Source organism: Cydia pomonella, chromosome 3 (genome assembly GCF_033807575.1).
Source record: "Cydia pomonella isolate Wapato2018A chromosome 3, ilCydPomo1, whole genome shotgun sequence".
NCBI lineage: Eukaryota > Metazoa > Arthropoda > Insecta > Lepidoptera > Tortricidae > Cydia > Cydia pomonella.
In genome coordinates this window covers 9770344-9789195 of record NC_084705.1, presented here as the reverse complement: position 1 = coordinate 9789195, position 18852 = coordinate 9770344, and the positions used below count along the sequence as shown (strand labels likewise).

At 35.6% G+C, this 18852-nt stretch overlaps 1 protein-coding gene across 1 annotated transcript in view; it reads left to right on the top strand.

Moving 5' to 3' along the window:
* The first annotated feature begins 6215 nt into the window (after window positions 1-6215).
* The window catches only part of LOC133516017 (lachesin-like), a 63432-nt gene continuing 50795 nt past the window's right edge, over window positions 6216-18852 (top strand). The window contains exon 1 of the mRNA XM_061848692.1: window positions 6216-6593. Coding sequence (XP_061704676.1) covers window positions 6506-6593 — 88 coding nt within the window. The 5' untranslated portion in view covers window positions 6216-6505. The remainder of the gene's footprint in view (window positions 6594-18852) is intronic.

The following is an 18852-nucleotide window of genomic DNA, read 5'->3' as shown; positions in this document are numbered from 1 at the left end:
TTCAGCGTTTTTTGGATGCACTGTGTAGACTCGTCCTATTGTGTTACACTCTTGAACACATCATGTCCTTCTACTTGCATTCCACGTTTTCGAGGATTAAATTGTTTACTTGTTGTATCCCATGTATAATAGCTGGGTACTTCTGAGTAAAGTCTTAGCAAATTGGTCTTTCTGGCATAATTCAAAAAACGCTGTTAAAGTTGTTCGAGTCGGTGGTTCCGTCGCAACTTTTTATGCCGTTTCTGTTGTGAAAAACACACGTTGTCCATTTTATAGGTGGACGGATAAATGTTGAACCGGTGGATCTCGATCGTGTATTGGAAAACTTAAAATTCGCCAAATTGCTTCGTTGGTATTAATGTAACGACCCATTTGATACTGTACTATTTCATCATGCTGGTTTTCATTGGTTAACGTAAAAACAGCCATATCACTGCCTTTATTAATATATTTGCATACATATTTTATCGATTTAACAGAACTGCAGTATTCGCCTTTAAATTTCCGTGCATGACAATACTCGCATATCGTATCCATTTTTCCGATGACAATACTTGGATGTTCATTGTATTGTTTTTTTGCAATCATAATGGAAAGCCTGAAGTTCTAAACTTCCAATTTTACATGAAGCAGCTCGTCGTTGGCGTAAAGTAGTCATTCTTTCTTGTTTTCTGGTATTTTCCAGTTCATGTTGATCAGCCGATTGACGATTTCGGAGTGATCTTACTCGACATCGTGTTTCTTCATTAATACGTGCTCTTTCCTCTTCGGTTAAATTTTCTCTAATTCTTTTTACTCCTTTACGAATGTTCAAAAGACGTTTTTCTCTTTGTTCTTCTGTTTCATTGTGACGTGCTATTTTCCTTCTTTTTGAAACCACTTTGGGTTTTGCAAATACTTTTTTTCGTCTTGGCTTTGTAAATATAAAAAGTGTAATAAAATTAACCAAAACGCATATCTTGGTTGTTACAATGATAAAACTAACAAAAACTCACTCACTTTCGGTTTATATACCGTTAGAAATCGAAATTTCTAGTATCAGAACACTCTAGAATAGTCAAATAGTTTTTACTTTCTCATTTGTTCAAATCACTTGAATTTATGTAATCACTGTTTACTCTTGACTTCAATTGATCTTTTCGCGACTGTAAACACGGTTCAACTGACAAAAAGTCACTGATTTTCGGTTTATATACCGTTGGAAATCGAAATTTCTAGTATCAGAACACTCTAGAATAGTCAAATAGTTTTTACTTTCTCATTTGTTCAAATCACTTGAATTTATGTAATCACTGTTTACTCTCGACTTCAATTGATCTTTTCGCGACTGTAAACACGGTTCAATTGACAAAAAGTCACTTATTTTCGGTTTATATACCGTTGGAAATCGAAATTTCTAGTATCAGAACACTCTAGAACATTCCGATGTACTTAATTTCGATCTGGATCGTCCGGATTAATTTCAATAGTTGCACACATTTCGGAACTTTCTAGAAGCTTCTAGATTATTATAGTCATTTCTAGAACTATCTAGAGCATTCCATATGGATTTTTTAGAACCTTCTCGAACATTCTAGATCGATTGTTACAGTTGTACACATTTTAGAGTTTTCTAGATTAGTCCAGAAATTTTTAGATATTTCTGGAACATTCCATACCGATTTTAGCAGTTGCACACAATTTTGAATCTTTCTAGATCATTCCAGACATTTCTAGAATTTTCTGGAACATTCCACATCGATTTTAGCAGTTGCAGACAATTTTGAATCTTTCTAGATCATTTCAGACATTTCTAGAATTTTCTGGAACATTCTATATCGATTTTAGCAGTTGCACACAATTTTGAATCTTTCTAGATCATTCTAGAAATTTTTAGAACCTTCTCGAACATTCTAGATCGATTGTTACAGTTGTACACATTCTAGTTTTGTAGATTAGTCCAGAAATTTTTAGAACTTTCCAGAAGTTCTCATGAGTTAGAAAAGGACAGATGTATATTTTTTCATATTTTTGCCACCCACAACCACCCACTTCCACCCACCGCGACCAAACTCTCTTATTCCCACCGGGAGATCGAGGGGTATTTACCACCCCAAAAGGAAGTTGATTGGAATTGGTGGTGGTAGAGAAAACCCTGTCTTTACGTACGCACATTAGCATTTTATATATATATTAAGATTTAGAATGTATTCAATATTAATAACTTTTCTTACGTTTATATTTACATTATTATATAAGACTAAAATAGTAAAACCAAATGAAATCTCACTTGTGATGAAATGATAATAAAAAATCTAACTTTAAAATAGTAATAATATTGTATTCTTCGTAATAATTATTATACTGTGCGGATAAAAATGTCACCTGTATGCCAATCATAACGAAAAGCTAAGTGTTGGGTGACCCAGACCAAGTGGCCCGCCTACAACGACATCACAAGTATCACAACCATTCTCGACCAGTCCTCATCAGGCGCCCAACGGGACGCGTTAGCAACTTTTCCTACTCCTCTACTGTTATCTGTCATTTATGCATTCATTAACACGAATATAAGAACATACATAAAAGGTTTCAAGAAAAGTCTATGTTGTCTATTCCTCATAAAAGCTCTTGTGCTTTTAATCGCTATAACGTTACTGCGATTAATGGCTACCAACCTAACAAAACCAAAACGAATACAGTTTTAAACTAAGTGCATTGCTGCCAACTTACAAAATATTCATTTAGTTGCATAGTAAAAATAATTACTTCATAAGTCAGAAACACGCATGTGACACCCGTAATATAGCAACACCCATAGACTACGAAGACCGCTTAGCGTTGCTTGTTAGTCTCCGTAGGCTACGGTGGCCAAAATTGAGAAAAAACTGTCCAAAAATTTAATTTAGCAAGTAGCAAGTACCAGGGCCTCATGAGTTACGAGGTGTCGCTGACCGGCCGGCCGCGGCCCGGGGCGGGCTGGGCGCGTAACAAAGTATGCTCGCGCGTCTTGGCTATATACTTTTGCTTTGTTTACCTAAATTAAGATTTATTTTTGTTGACTCGTAGGAAAAATATTGTATGCAACGTTGTATAAGTAGGTCAAAAAATGCTCGTGGCGTATTCCTTTACAATGTTCGCCTACGCCTTCGGCTCCGGCTCACATTGTAACTCACGCCACTCGCCTTTTTTGACCCTTCTTATACAACTGTTGCATAAAATACTATTACTACTAGATAGATAATCGCTCCATATGGAACTTAATAAAAAAGGTCACTTTTATATAAAATGTACCTATTTTGTTTATTGTTGTTTGTTTTACAGGGGGGCAAAGTTGTTGTTTAACCGCTCGTGCTAATATTGATATACGAGCAAGCGAAACATTCCAAAATTGATTCGAGAAGTGGAATCTTAAGCGTTGCGAGGGATTCAAGGCACGAGGGTTAAACAAACTTTTTTCACCACACCAACGCGAGGAAAATAATAACTATGAAATACCAAAAAAAAACCAAATCAAATCCAAATTAACGTAATTAAATATTTATCATCCAAACTCATCATTTAAAAGTCAATTCTACCAGCTAACATAAGGAAACGACTCAAAATTTGCATATGATTACTTTGCCCCACATGTGGATAAAACGCAACTTTCTCATTAGTTTCTGAACAATCAAGATGGCCTTTACCAGTTTGTGTGGTGAAAAATACTATTTTATTCAAAACCGTGCCTTACGATCGTCGTTAAAACACGTTGTATCAGTAGCGGTTTACCTTCGGTTAATCCACAAAAAATATTGGCGAAAAGGTGCGAGCGCGCGGGCCTTAATCCTCGACGATTTGCGAAGACGGAAAAAAGGGTACCCGAAGTTTCAGCGGCCCCCTTCTTATGACCGACCCGTCTTCTATCCCGCTCTTAATTCTGTCCCACCCAGCATTACAACCGTAAGTGACGTTCGAACACTCATTCAAATGTTTACCTTATTTTCGCGCAATACGATTCAAGTTCAAATGATTTTTCAATGTCACTTTCGGTTATTCTGCATGGTGAGACAGGGTACTTTTTTGTATTCCGCTACATTAATAAATAGTATTAGGAGTAAAACCGGTAAAAAAAAATGATTTATCTTTATTGTCGAAAATTTTATTCTTATACATCATCAAGTACAATACATATTTTCTATTGCATTTGTTCATGAATGAATGTTGTTATTCCACGCAGACAAACATAGCAGTAATGAATATCTATTTTTACTCCCAAAGAGACAATAGATTTCTTCAAATTATTTCATTAGAACAAGCGGACTCTTGAGGGTTTTTATAGACACTTGTTTTTTTTAATAAGCATGTTACAACTTAATACTCGCTTCTTGAATAAATATCCTTTATTGTCTCTTTTGTTAATACGTTATATCTTTTTCAATAATGGCTGCATGATTAAAAAAATACCTTAATGGGTCAATCTCTTTTTAGTTTTAACCATCCTGTTAAAAACTAAAAATTCACGGACCAATAGTTTTCAATTTTATTAACCAACTTCAGTATTAATGAGGCAGAGGTTCTGTGTAGAGCTACTGACTATTTATAAATCATTATTTCACTAATATTGCCGAGCCCTGTTAGCCGATTTAAGTTTTTTTAAAGGAGTTATTATTGAATATCATCAACATGAAGTTAATTAGAACACCAGTGTCTTTGAAAAATTAACTTAATTTAAGCTCAGGAATGCACCCTTGTAATTAACGGACTTTAAAAAAAAACACGGAGTATAACATTTTGTACTAGTAAATAAAAAAAAACCTATTTTGTCTGGTAAAATATTTTATGAAAATAAATATGCAATATCATGATTGAAATACATATAATATACATAACTAAAACAATATCTTAGCAATTTCTAATCACATTGTTCTTAATTTTGTGAAATAAGACGGCCCAAAAGATAATTAATTACACCGTAATTTATCAGCAATCTCGTTAGCACAGGTATCTGTTGATTGGGCGCGTATCGCGTTTGTCTACATTTCAGAGGTCTCTATTAATTATTAAGTTAACGGTAATTATTCAGGCATCTCCCACCTAGGAACGTTTCAGCTAGACATTTGTGTGTAATCTATCTCGAGACCGATCGGCGATCTAACTCATTAATTATTATTTCGCACCAACATTATTAATGAAAGGCTTACAACAATACCCGAGAATGGATCGTGATATCTTATTCGTCTACGGCATCTGATTGATTATGCAGTGACAATGAACAAAAATATTGTTTATAAGAACCAGGTACCTACTCGTACCGGCATTAAATACTTGCTATAGAGAGGGTTCAAAGACACCAGATGCCATATTTAGCAGAAGAGACGAGACAAGGAACAAAGTTCATCGCAGACAGGTACAATAATTATTCAATATTAAAACCCTAAAAGCGTTCATTTTGTCCAACACGTAGAGTCCCTTTTGACAGTTTAATGAAATGTAGGGGATTTACCATGCTGATTTACCTGTGTCATGGGACGCACGCAGATGCAGCAACCACCAGGGTGTAAGTCATACTGAGAATTCATGAAATTTTCAATGTACTACTAAGCTGTTGTTTCAAACCTATGGAGCAAATTCTTGGCTATGGGGTAAAAAACGAAAGATTGTTATTAAGTATTTAGCAACTTATTCTGGAGTTAACAAACTACTTATTCTTTTTTAACAGTGACCTGTTTTCGAAAAAACATCTTCTTACAACGCAAAACATAACCGCAAGTTAAATTTAAAAATTAATTAACATTTCCCATTTTAATCCTGTCATGGCTTGGCAAATTTTTAAAATACAATTTTGTATGACCTTTTTGCATAGATTTTCCTTATGAAATTCATTTCGACTTCCTTAACTTAGTAAAAGAGTCATATTTTTGGCCATGATTCCATTGTGGCCTAAGAGACTCATCGTAATTAACTTTCATTTAAATTAGAGATTATTCTTGGGAAAAAGGGAAGTTTCTCCGCGCTGGTATTTAACGTCGCACCTGCCCGAGGCGTCTTAGCGTGGTATAAATTAATGCGTCGCGAACTCAGCAAAAGTCAATTACACTTTATTAAAACCGTCTCCATTTATATCAATTTGACGCAAACTGTTACAAATACTGGTAATGTTCCGTCATTTCATCCGAGAGTAAGGCGGGGCTACGCTTGCGCCGGCGGGTGCTCGGCGTCGGCGTCGGCGGTCGGCGCTCAGCGGTCGGAACAAAGCGCGGCCCGCTACTCGTACGAGGCAACGCGGTCAGTACCTACGCAGCCGGCGAGCTCGCAGCCTGAGCCGTGGCATCTCTGTGCCGTCGTGAGCGCCTCACGTGATCGTACTTCGCGATCTTCAGACTAAAACACGATTTTGGTTCCTGATCGCCCGATGAATATTTAACTACCCGACTCCCTAGCGCAGTCTACGCTACCAACGAACATGACAACACTTTGTTGACACACTTTTACTTGTAAAAGTTTATTAAATAGACTATGATGTCGATGGGTTAAAGTAAACAAGATGAAGGATATAAGTTCAATTTCGTGTTCGATGGCGTCGCATGTTTTATTACTGCTCTTAATTGTCGGTACTGCGACATCTTCCGACGGTAAGTTATTAGCATAAATGTAGACACCTTGTTGTAAATCTGAAGACGTTACGGCAAATAAGATACCGTTTTATGAAGCAAGAACAACAGCTGTTGAATGTTAAATTGGTATTGTTTGAATTGAATTTCATCCAGCTGAAGGTAGTTATGAAAGTACTATGTACCATCAGCCGTAAAAGTGCATGGCGACTTTATCAATGAATTCATTCATGATTTCTCCATTCAATTTCGCAGCTCACTGTACCTGCTTATTGTATTTTCATAAAACAAGTTTGGGATGAATTTCGTTTGTTTCAGAAGGGTAGATAGGCTACTGATATGTTCTAATTCGATTGAAAAGGTATTACAATGCATATTGGGCATTACGAGGTTAAAACATATAAAAAATCGTATGTTTTATTTTTTAAAGTACAACTTCATGGATAAAATTAATTATTGGACATATGCAGAGGATTACTATAACTATAGCTTAAATCTAAAATAGGTCATAGAGGCATCGTACCAAGGATGCTGGCGGCATTTCCTCGTTGTATCGCAATACTGATACGTTTTGCGAGGAAGCCGCCAGTTCTTCGGTTATCAGTTACGTCAACCAGACGTTTCGCGATTTCTGCAAAAAACTTGTGCACGCTGGGACCCCATCCCATGGATCTAGAGTTTCAACGCCACATGGTACATAATGGTACTCTCTAATGGTATCTTTATTTAAACTTGTCCTAGTTGATTGGTAGCCGAGGGATTAAAGGCACCCATTCCTGTTGAGGTAGTTTGGCGCTCAAACGATGCAAGAGTGCCTTTCACTCGAGTTAAACACTCTACTTTTCATATCGAATGCGAGGAAACCAAACAAGACAAGATAATTTTGCAAAATCAGCAATAAAAGTAATACACCAACGGCCATGTTTTTTTCCTTAGGATTTAACATGTAATCGGAGACTTTGTATGTCTGAAAACGCTAGCGAAAAACAATATAGTAGATGACAATATTTATGAAATCACACATATTTTAGCAAACTGCAGTGATTTTAAAATATTATGTCAATTAAAGTATGAAAATCATCGGGATTACCTCTTACTTCATAAATGTTACTTTTTCGTTCTAAAACTGCGAATATTTACGACCCGATTTGAAGATGATGATGATTAAGACACGTTTTTAAAGTCTTGGAAAGATCTTTAAAAGATCGATAACTAAACGACATGTCAAAATTGACGTTTATTTCGATTCCGCTGTGATCACAAAAAGATCCATCTACGATACATATTTCTAACATCAAAGTGACATTGGTTGCCCGTTTCGCGCTGCTTCTGTCAATTATACGACATGCAAACGATATCTAAATGAGAACTTATCTAAACCAGAACTTATCGCTATCGTATTTCATTCTTCGAATCGGGCCGTTAGTCAACGGCATTACTCATACAGCCAACATAATAACGCTATTTTCGAGAATTCAAATATGATATTAAATATAAGTTGGATGAGTAATATATGCAATTTCAACATATATTAGTCTTTCACATACATATAATATACATATATTTTATTCTACTTTTCATCATTTGGTATTGTAGGTATTAAAAAAGAAGAAAAGTAATTTCAGCGTTTTAGGATATTCGTCTCTTAAAGAGGTTAAAACGTTTGTATGGGAAACGAGTATTATTTTAAGCAAGGAACATGAAACTTCGTGAAGTTTATTAAAATAAATAAAAGTATTTTCAGCGTTTTCCTTAAAGTTTATCCCCTAAGAGGGGTAAAAAAGGGAATGAAAGTTTGTACGGGGAGCAAGTTTTATATTAAATTAGGAACTTGAAACTTCGTATAAGACATTTTCTGAGAAAAAAAATCAACATTTTTTAAATTTCATCCCCTAATAGGGTTAAAAAGGGTTGAAACTGTTAAAAGTGTGTAACTTTTATTTATTTATTTGAGTAGGGACTTGAAATTACTTAAATGAGAAAATATTAGAAAGTACAAAAATCATTAACAAACAGCTAGTGTATATGTACCCGTAAATGCTCTACCGCTTAGAGTGTTAAAAGTTGAATGTCTTGTTCTTATTTTATGGGTAAATTTTTGAAGAGTGTGTTTTGTTTTTTTTTTTTGGAAAGTAAGATTCCTTGTAATTGTGTAAGGGGTTTTTAGGAACAAAAAATTGAGTGTCCAAGGCACTACTCTACTTTTTATAGTTAGATATGAGCGCTTGTATATTGACATTTATATGGCAGTAATGTCATTTTTATGGCACTATACAGACATTGGTAAGACCCTGACGGCATTTGTATAGCACTGTGTCGACATTTGTGTGCCACATTCGGCATTTGTATGGGCAAAGTAGCCATACAAATGTCGACAAAATGTTTTTTGGTCATCTTTCGTACACCCAATTCATGTACTTACAAAACACAAAATTCTTACACCATATTGTTTACTATTATTATAAACAAACACATTTTTATTTCAATTGTGTGTATATCAATATTATCAGTAAGTGTCGTAGTACCCGTACCAAAATATGTCGTTCAAAAAGGTTAACCTTTTTTGACAAAAATACCGTCTCTGTGTCCACTATCTAGATCGTAAATTAAATATAATGGTAGATCAATAGGCAAAACAGATTTTGATAGGTATCCTTGAGTTATAACAAAAACAATGCCTCATTGGGCAACCACGAAAGGCTTTCCGGATTTTAATAAATAATAATTACTTACACATTCCTTTTCATAAATAATTAAATCAGTTCTCTAAATAATTATCTTTATATATACAGGTAGGTATTGATTATTTGATGATACGTTACCTCCAAACTTATGTTTTTTTTTTTGTTGAGCCATACCGCACGTGGGACACGCGATACAGCGGTGGATTTCGATGTTTTTAGGGTTTAAACAATACATACATTAAGGAATAAAAGTGTATTTTTATTAGTTTTTAACATAATATAATGAAAATATACCCCAAACCAATACTGTTCGTTCAATGTACTCACAATTTTAGCCTTGGGCACTGAACAAATATGCTTTGGGACAGCAAAAAGTGCTCATTTGAAAATTTACCTTTAAGTTTCCGCCATTTTTAATGTTTCAACTCTATTGCCTTACACGCGCGCTACATTTGATTTGGATACATTTGGCCTGTACGTGCCTTCACGTGCTTTCAAAAACGAGCTTGTATGTGCGTATGAAACGCTAGTCTGTAACCGCCCCTAAGGTAAGTATAAGTAATAAACCAATATAACTAATTGTAATGGGACGAAATTCTCGTACAAGCTCAGAGTCCAACTTGCAGTTAGCCACCAATTTTTAGGGTTCCGTTCCTCGAAGGGATAAAACGGAATCCTTAAGGCGGGATTCCACCAGTGTGTGGCACTGTGTGGCACAAGCATATTCAGTACCTAAAAACATACTTGTGCCAAACAGTGCCGCACATTGGTGGGATCCCGCCTTTATAGGATAAATTTGTTGTCCGCCCGTCCGTTTGTCTGTCTGTTAAGACCATTAATCTCGGGAACTAATAGAGGTATAAAGTTGAAATTAAATTTAAAATTTACAAAACCATTTACTCAGGTCTACAGTTCTTGAAACTCTGAAAAAATCAAACTTAGTTAACGTAAAAAAAAAAGATACGGCCATTTATGCCGCAGAATACCTTATATATTTCGACATTCTCAAAGGAATCAAAATTTATAAGGCACTTTTCTTTGACCTATAATTATGAAATTTGGCAAGTAATAGTCTTACACTACAAGTAATTACAGGAAAAATTTGAAAACTATAAAGCTGTAAGAAATTAATTGTTACATTTCCTGCCCACCTCCATTTTTGCATTTCTATGTGGGTGAGGATATCTGCTACTTTTGTGCTGGTTCTTATTCTTATATCAGAACTGCGGTTTCTATCCTGTAATTTTACCGAGCATGCTCCTCTTCTCTTTGGCACTTTGCAAGTTTATATCTTTGTTTTTTAGTAAGAGACCAAGTTTCGCAGCCGTAAGTTAGACACGGAAGGACACATGTGTTGAAAGTTTTGCTTTTTGTTCGTATACCTAGGTTGCTTTTCGTGATTTCTTTTTGGGGTTTCAATTTCTTTATCTATTTGGTCCTTGAAAGATATTATTTGACCTAGATATACCTACGTATTCTTCAACGTAGTCTAGAATGTATCCATTGACTGTAATTTCTTTTCTCTTAGAATTTGTCATCAATTTAGTCTTGTCTGAGTTCAACTCCCGTCCCACTGCCTTTGCTCTGTGTTGCTAGATCTATTATCATGCATTCTAGTTCTTTTGGGTTTTGCTCAAATAACACTATATCGTCAGCAAATTTTCGTCACACTCGTTATTAAACATAAGCTTGTCTCTTTCTCTTTGGGTGAACAGGAGTTCGTTAGCACGTGCACTGCACATCTCTCGCTTGCCCTGGTGTAAAGACAACTTTTGGTGGTGTGTGACTAAAGACAACTTTTACAATTCGTCACAAGGTATGCTGCTGTGTATGCACCGTTCAATGGTGTGCGTGTTGCTGCCGCACACACAGTCAGTATTAAACGATCTATCCTTCGAGACGCGTGTGTTATCTTTCCGTACTTACCTACACCTACCAGGCTGGATACATGGAGGCGACCTTGATACATTTTGTAAAGAATGGCGGATGTGTGCAATAATAGATAGGACCGAATGGCGGGAAAGAGGGCCTTTGCCCAGCAGTGAGACACGCTAATGGCTACGAAAAAAAAGTTCAGGGGCATTGTTTGTTCCCTAAGCCGTTTATTGCCTTTGTTCGTTTTATTTATGCCGATTCAATCGTGTGTATTTTGATGTGCAATCGCTGATTGTAAGTTAAACTGAAGATAAAACTAGGCCTAGCTAGAGCTAGCTAGGTGCATCGAAGGGGGTAAGTGAAATATTGTACGAGAGTCTATATATTCACGACAGCCGCAGACTGGAGTGAATTAAAGACTCGGGGTAACAATATTGTTACCCCCGGAGTACAACATATTGTTTTTCATCACACTTGCGAAGAGAAAACTAAATTTTAAGCGAAATAATTCTTAAATACGGTGGCATTTCAAATATTATAGGCCTATCCGACGTTCAGCCACAATTAAAAATTGTGTAAAAATATTTCAAACAGCTTTTAAATTAATCAATTTAATATTTTTAAACATGAACGAAAATACTTAATTATAAGCATTAATATTTTAAAAGTAAGACTCATTTATACCTAGTTAATTCGTATGAATAAGTAAAAAAGCTATAACTCCCTAGCGAGTTTTTTTCACAATCCATAATTCCCGCGGGAACAACATAGGCCTTTGTCCTTAAGTACACCTGCATGAAATAAGATCTTTTTCGAGCAAGTGTGATGAAAAGTATTTTTACTTACTGACTACCTACTTTTTTATAGGGACTAACATGTAATATTTTCCGGTTTTGAATTCCACCCATACGCTTGATGTCCTTCCGGGCAGCATTTCAAAGGTTACTGTATAATCTTCATAAAGTATCGGAATAAAAAAAACATTAATACTGATAATAAAAAACAATACCTTTATATAATAAATTTAAAACGGCTTTTTAATATCGTAAGTATTAATTAGTACAAAAGCTTTTAAATGAATCTGAAAACACAGCAGCTTCAATAAACGTACTTAAACTACTCAAATTTAATTTTGAATTGCTTTATACTGAAGAAATATTAAAGATTCTTTCCATTGAGCTACAGATCATACAAAGCGGACAAACGCTTCGATCGAGAGCCGTGAAAACAATTAAAACATCAGACAAAGCTGAGATTTATTATTTAAATGGCATGAGCTCATGCCGCGCTGAACAATTGGCATATTTTTTCACCACGCCTGCTGAAGCGTTGATATCTATAACCCCATTATTCAGCGGATTAGCTTTTTGCTGGATGAGCTGTAGAATATTCAAAAGGGAATTACTGGATTTCGTTGAATCTGCGAGTGTGGCGTAACAATCCACGCTTTTGCGTTTATCGTCTTTTATGTCCATTATTCTTTGCATTGATTAGCCGCCTGATTAACTCGGTGTTAATTACGTTTCTGGAACATCGCGTTATGACCTGTACCTATACTAAATAAAAGATTATAAGTAGTTACTTACAGTTGTGAAATATGTTCAGTCAATGTATATGCGTTTGAAGGATGCAGCATCCCACAGAATATTAGTGTTTTTACAATGTATAAGCTTTACTTAGGAGGTAAAGGGTAAATTACTTAATAGGATAACGTTTTTCATTAATGAATTTTATTTATCTTATACTCTAAATTTAGGCTTTTATATTTCAAAGACTAAAATAGAATGGTATGGGTACAACTGTAGGTAGAGTATATAGTAGTTTAGGCGTACTATTCCTAGTGTAACATTATTTAAAACATCACGGTGCAAGAGGTTCGTAATTAAAATTTATCTCACACATCAGCCTTGCTTTTTCTGAGCTATTGAACGTGCATTACATTGCTGTTTAATTTGAGGTCAACGGTACATGGTACCTCAAAAAGGTTCGGTTCTAAAATAGGTACTACATAATATAGAGATACTTATTATTTATTGCAAGATTCTTATGATTAAGTTTCTAAGGTAAATATTTTGCAAAATCGTTAGATTAAAAATACTGACTGTGCAAAATCAAATATAGCGGATGTTGTTATTCAAAGCAGCTAAGCGTCCGCGAAATGCATCGGGAACGATTTAGACCAGTGGTGGGCAAACTTTCTTCATGGGGGGCCGGAAATTTTAAAAAATCCGAGGAGGGCCGGAACTGCAGAATAAATGCATTTTGATTTGAAATCGTTATGCGGCGAGCTATATACTAATTATGTAGTAGGCTCGGCGGCGGGTCGGATGAAACCCTTGCGCGGGCCGGAGCTGGCCCGCGGGCTGTACGTTGCCCACCACTGATTTAGACCAAATTTGCCACGGACTGACCAGGCAGGCTAGCTGCCACTGGCAGAGAGCAGCCGCAGACTTAATAAGTCTAAAATTAAAAGAAGAACTTTTCTCGCCGACTGCACTTAATTAAAAGACATCTTAATCATCAAGACCATACTAATCGTAAACCCAAAACAAATGAGGTTGCGTTATCCTTTTATCACCTAGTTCCTATGGCCGCATTGGTCTCCATTAGCTCAATCAAACGCCAGCAAGTAGTTCTAATTTACTTTACGGCTCAGACACGGCAAGTCAAGTTCCAAATTCAGTAAGGCCCGCGGCGGCGGCCCGGGTGAGCGGAAGCGGCGCGAGCGGTGATTCGCGCGGCATGATCAAAATGACGACTTGAATGAACCTGTTTTGGGCGACAGCGGCGGCTGCTTGCCGCACCGCCGGCCGCCCCGCTCACCGCGCGCGTCCAGTCCGTGGCCTAATATCGCTTCAATCGATCGATCGTTCGATCTTTTTTAATTTGAATACACTTTGTGTGTGCATGCATGTGTGCGTGTGTGTGTGTGTGAGTGCGTATATGTATGAGCGCGCGTGTGTATGTGTGTTAGAATGTGTGTATGCGTGTGGGGGTGGGGACGGTGTGTGGGTGTGCGTGAGAGTGAAAAGCACTTGTATACCTACGTATGTTTCTTGAATACCTACGTATAATATTAGCTTTGGTTAGCATGAAATAAAACAATTAAAATGGATTTTATCAACACACAGATTATTATTAAAATAAATAATTATAACTGTTTAAGTAACATTGAAGCTATAGACACCGAAGTTAAGATCATGCACGTAACAATAGGAGGCGAAAGTAATCAAAATGTAAGTTTGAATTGGGTTCTGGTCATAGTTATAATGAAAGCGGGATTTATGGATATTAAAGTTCATTTTTCCTACTAGAAACTTCAACAGCCAACTGATCCAATTTCTTTTAACTTAAATATAATACTTGTAAATCACATTCGTTCATCAGTTTTTGCAACTTTTGCAAGTAGTTAGCTGTGTATATGTGTATACATGTAATCATTTATCTCAACTCTCCTGCTTACACCTATAATTTGAAGATTGGCAGTTATAAACCCTTGTTAAGATTCACAGTGACACCTGGCGCTGTTTTTAGGGATCTGATTGATTGTTAACGTCTGAATTATTAGAGTTGGGGGAGGGCAGGATGGATAGCTCAACTTTTTTAAGTAAAATACAATTTGTAAAAAAAAAAAAACTGTTTACTTTGTTCAGTCGTAATTGTCGTAAAGGAACGATTAGGAAATTTATGAATATGAGAAAAATCCATCGATTGTATGATTATCCACAAATACCTACAATCACAATGTAGCAAATATTCAAATATTTTCAACAAATTGAGGACAAGCCAAAAAGCTTCTGAAGAAAAATAATAAGTTCTCTCTTATTAAATTATACATTATCCCATTTGCTCACCAAAACAGGAGTGCAGAGTTGTAGGCGCTTGGGATTGAACACGCATTATTACATATCAAATAATTACATTGTATTTTTCTCAACGGGTTCGCAATAACTGCGAATGAGCTGCTGGCGGTCACACAGAACGCCGTGGACTATCTTCTAAGGTAAAAGTGGCAAATAACATGAAATTTATGAATTTCGTACTCAGGTGGTTCGTGACCAGAGTTGGGCATTATTCGAAAAAAAAAAACCATCTAAATAATTACTGCTAGACTTCAGACTTTTCTTAGTACTAATAACACCAGCATAGTGTAGTTTTTTGGCAATTTTCAGTAGTAAACGTGTTTAAGTCTAATAAAAGTACTTAAATCCAATTCCGGAATTTTCGATATTCAGTGGTCTGAATTGTAATATCGGAAAATTTGACAGAGATTCCGGAATTTCGAAATTTCAGAGTGCAAGTTCTAGTTTCAGTGTTTTATTGCGGTAATTCAATTTAATTGTTAGAATACCTTAAGAAAACATGACTGAAATAGTGATGAAGAAGGATTAAATTTTTTCAGGTTGTATTTTTACCTTCCAAATATTGTCTCACAGCGGAGGTGAATGTCTTGTGTTATACACGAGATCAAAGTTCTTTACATCTCGTGTGCCTTTGAGTCCCTTACTGCGCCCAAGATTCTAAATTATTATAGAATCTTTCGCTTGCACGGATCTCATATGAGCAATCGAAGAAATATAAAATTTGTTGTACAAATGACTATTTCCTATACCAGTCGATACTTCTATATCCCTCAACTATTTGAGGGATAATAGAAAAATGACATGTACCTACGTTCGACCTTAAGCTTGGAATAAAGTGATCATGATTCTAGTAGTACTAGTAGAGTGAAATACCACCGTAGCTTCAAGAGAACGACCAGGTTATACATAGAAAACCCGTGACTCAGGAACAAATATTTGTGTAAATCACACAAATAAATGCTCTTACCGGGATTCGAACCCGGAACCATCGGCTTCACTACACACTAGGCAAGACCAGTCCGTCGTCTGTAGAATAATATAATAAAATTACATAAGGTTAAGCAGTAGCAGCGTAAGCAGCTTTAAACATCGCCTAAAAGTTGGCTTATTGAGCGCCCGTTCTACAATTATGACGAGTTTATAATGACCAAGATATAATTGTATGATTTACTTTGATTACTCTTTATTGAAAGTGTTGACTTTTTTTATTATTAGATTTATATAATTGAATTTTTATATTGTATCTTTTTGTTTTTATAGATTTATAACTGACATTTAATTCGATTATGCTTACTATATATGTAAGGATTATTTATCTTCAGTGAATTTTTAAATTTGTATCTAAACTGACATGTAAATTAGCTTTACGAATAAAATTATTATGATTATGATTATGGTTCTCAATTGTATATCTCGAGTTATTAACTTCTTCCCGCCTTGTACCGACATATATATTTGAAATTAAATTAATTCTATCTATCGAAACAACTTTAACCAAGTAATGTTTTGGTTGGAGTATGCCCTTGCAAATATAATTTAATTAATTACCTTGTCATTTTTTCCATGGCATTTGCCTTATTATATTTATTATATGCCATTCCATATGAAAACTGCAATTTTGCATTAGCCCTTCTTAATAGTTAAAATCCAATTACGAGTATTACGACTGCAAAAAGCACACTATATATTTGTATCGTAAATATGATGGATGATTAATAAATATAAGGTACAAGTGGAGTACGTTATCTTTCTTCGTTGATAGTAAACTCTAAATAATCACCAATCTTTCAGCAATCCCAGTAGTGTTGAATAACCCATGTCTTGCATACAAACTACCAACAAACAAATGTCTCACACATACTCGTCAATCTCTTGCATAAACCGGACTTAGTCTGGCTTACGACTACACGATGCGAACCTACAATTCTTCAACGATTACCTTTCTACGCCACCATTCATAAATTCTCTTATTTTTCCCCACTCCACTTATATATTTCTTCCGCAGAACTGTCCAATTTTTTATATAAAAGAGCATTTAGCGTGTAATTTATACTGCAATTCAAATTGAGTGCTAGAGTAACTTTTATCTCTCTTGACCGCGATTCCAAAACAAATTACTGACAGACTCGAGTTGTAGGAACTTTCATCTCACAATTTACCTAGTGTATGATTATTTGTGAGTTGCGGCACTATGCTTCAATTTGCTGCTCGCGCCGGGACCGCCTTTGCCGGGAACTTGGTCCCGCTAGAACGCCGGTTCATTGCGACGCCAATTGCCACATAAACAAGCCTCCCCAACCCGAGTTATGCGGTTGCGATAACAAAACTTCGTTATTTACTGTTCACACCACACATCATAAAACCAAGATCTTACTTAAGAAGACCAATGTACATGCCATGCGAACTAATTTCATACCAAAACAACTAAAAAATTCTTAGTTTTACAACCATTTTTGAAGTGAAACATAAAAAGGAAAAAGGAGAAGAATCTGCAGTTTGAGATTTTTTGTATTAGGTATAATCAAGTCCAGGAGTGATGCCCAAGACAGCGACAAAGATACATCCAACAAATAGAATATTTAGGTTATTCTTATAAGGGACATAAGTTAAAAATGAGACGTCTAACGCACGTTAGAGAGTCTTAGAGCCTTTTTGGATTCACCGCTTTATATTTTATCAGACATGTTGTTACACTGCAAAATCATTATTTTATACATAGCTAAGTCATGATCTAATAATAAATATAAAATTATAATCCCACGTTTACCATTTCATCCAAAATAATTATCTTCACAGCTTAGCCAAACCTTAATTAAATTACCACATAACGTAATCAAGGCGAAAATTAGGCAGGTAGTTAACAGTCGTTTGCTTTGACATTAGGTAACCAGTTAATGAATTTTAAAATTCAGCGACTACAATAAGAGTTTGATAATATTCTCTGTTTTGGTAAATGAAATTTGAATAGCGTGCTTGTTGGTAGGCCGGCAAACGACAACTTAGTGAAACTCACGTCGCCGCCGATTGGCGAACATATCGATTATATTTTGTTGATACACCCTTATTTTTTTTAATATACTCGTAGTAATTTGGATATTTATTTCTGTGTAACAGTTTACATATAAATAATTTAATCTTAATCGTCTGTCCGTTGCTGGGCATTTACGTCATTGGGGCATGGATTATTGATGAAAGATAATTGGATGAAGTATGACGTGGTATTAGAGTTTCCTGGCTACACCTGTACCGAAGAAAGAGGCTTTACGTGTTGGCTTCGGCTCCGCGCACGCCTCCTAAATATCTGGACACCATTGTTCCGTAATAGGTAGAGGCATACAAATAAATCATAAAAATTATGTGATGGGTAAAGACAGACAAATATAAATTATATCAAAATATATCGTGCATTTGCACCAATTAAAAAATAATAACCAAAATATACCATAAATCAGAATTGCACATGGTAAAAGTTCCAGTGGTCAGCCATGCACCAGTGGTCATCCTTTTTCGTCTGTTTATTGCTGTCCTTAGTTGTTTTTATAATGTTCATGTTTTATGTAGGTAGTTTTATACACTGATATAATTTTATTAAAAATAATCATTATTTTAAAAGAATTGCCTGCTATGAACACAAACACACCTACTTTAAAAAGTGTTGTCTTCTGGCATGAAGGGCTATGTGATATGTGCCACATTTTTTGTAGCGTCATGTGGTATTTTAATAAGACGTAACCAACTAAATTGTTTTGGACTGCGATACATAACCAATATTTAATCTATCTGAAAAAGTAAATAATAAATGTACTTAAAATACATAAATGCGTATTGAAGTAAAAAATGTAAGGCGACTGACAATAA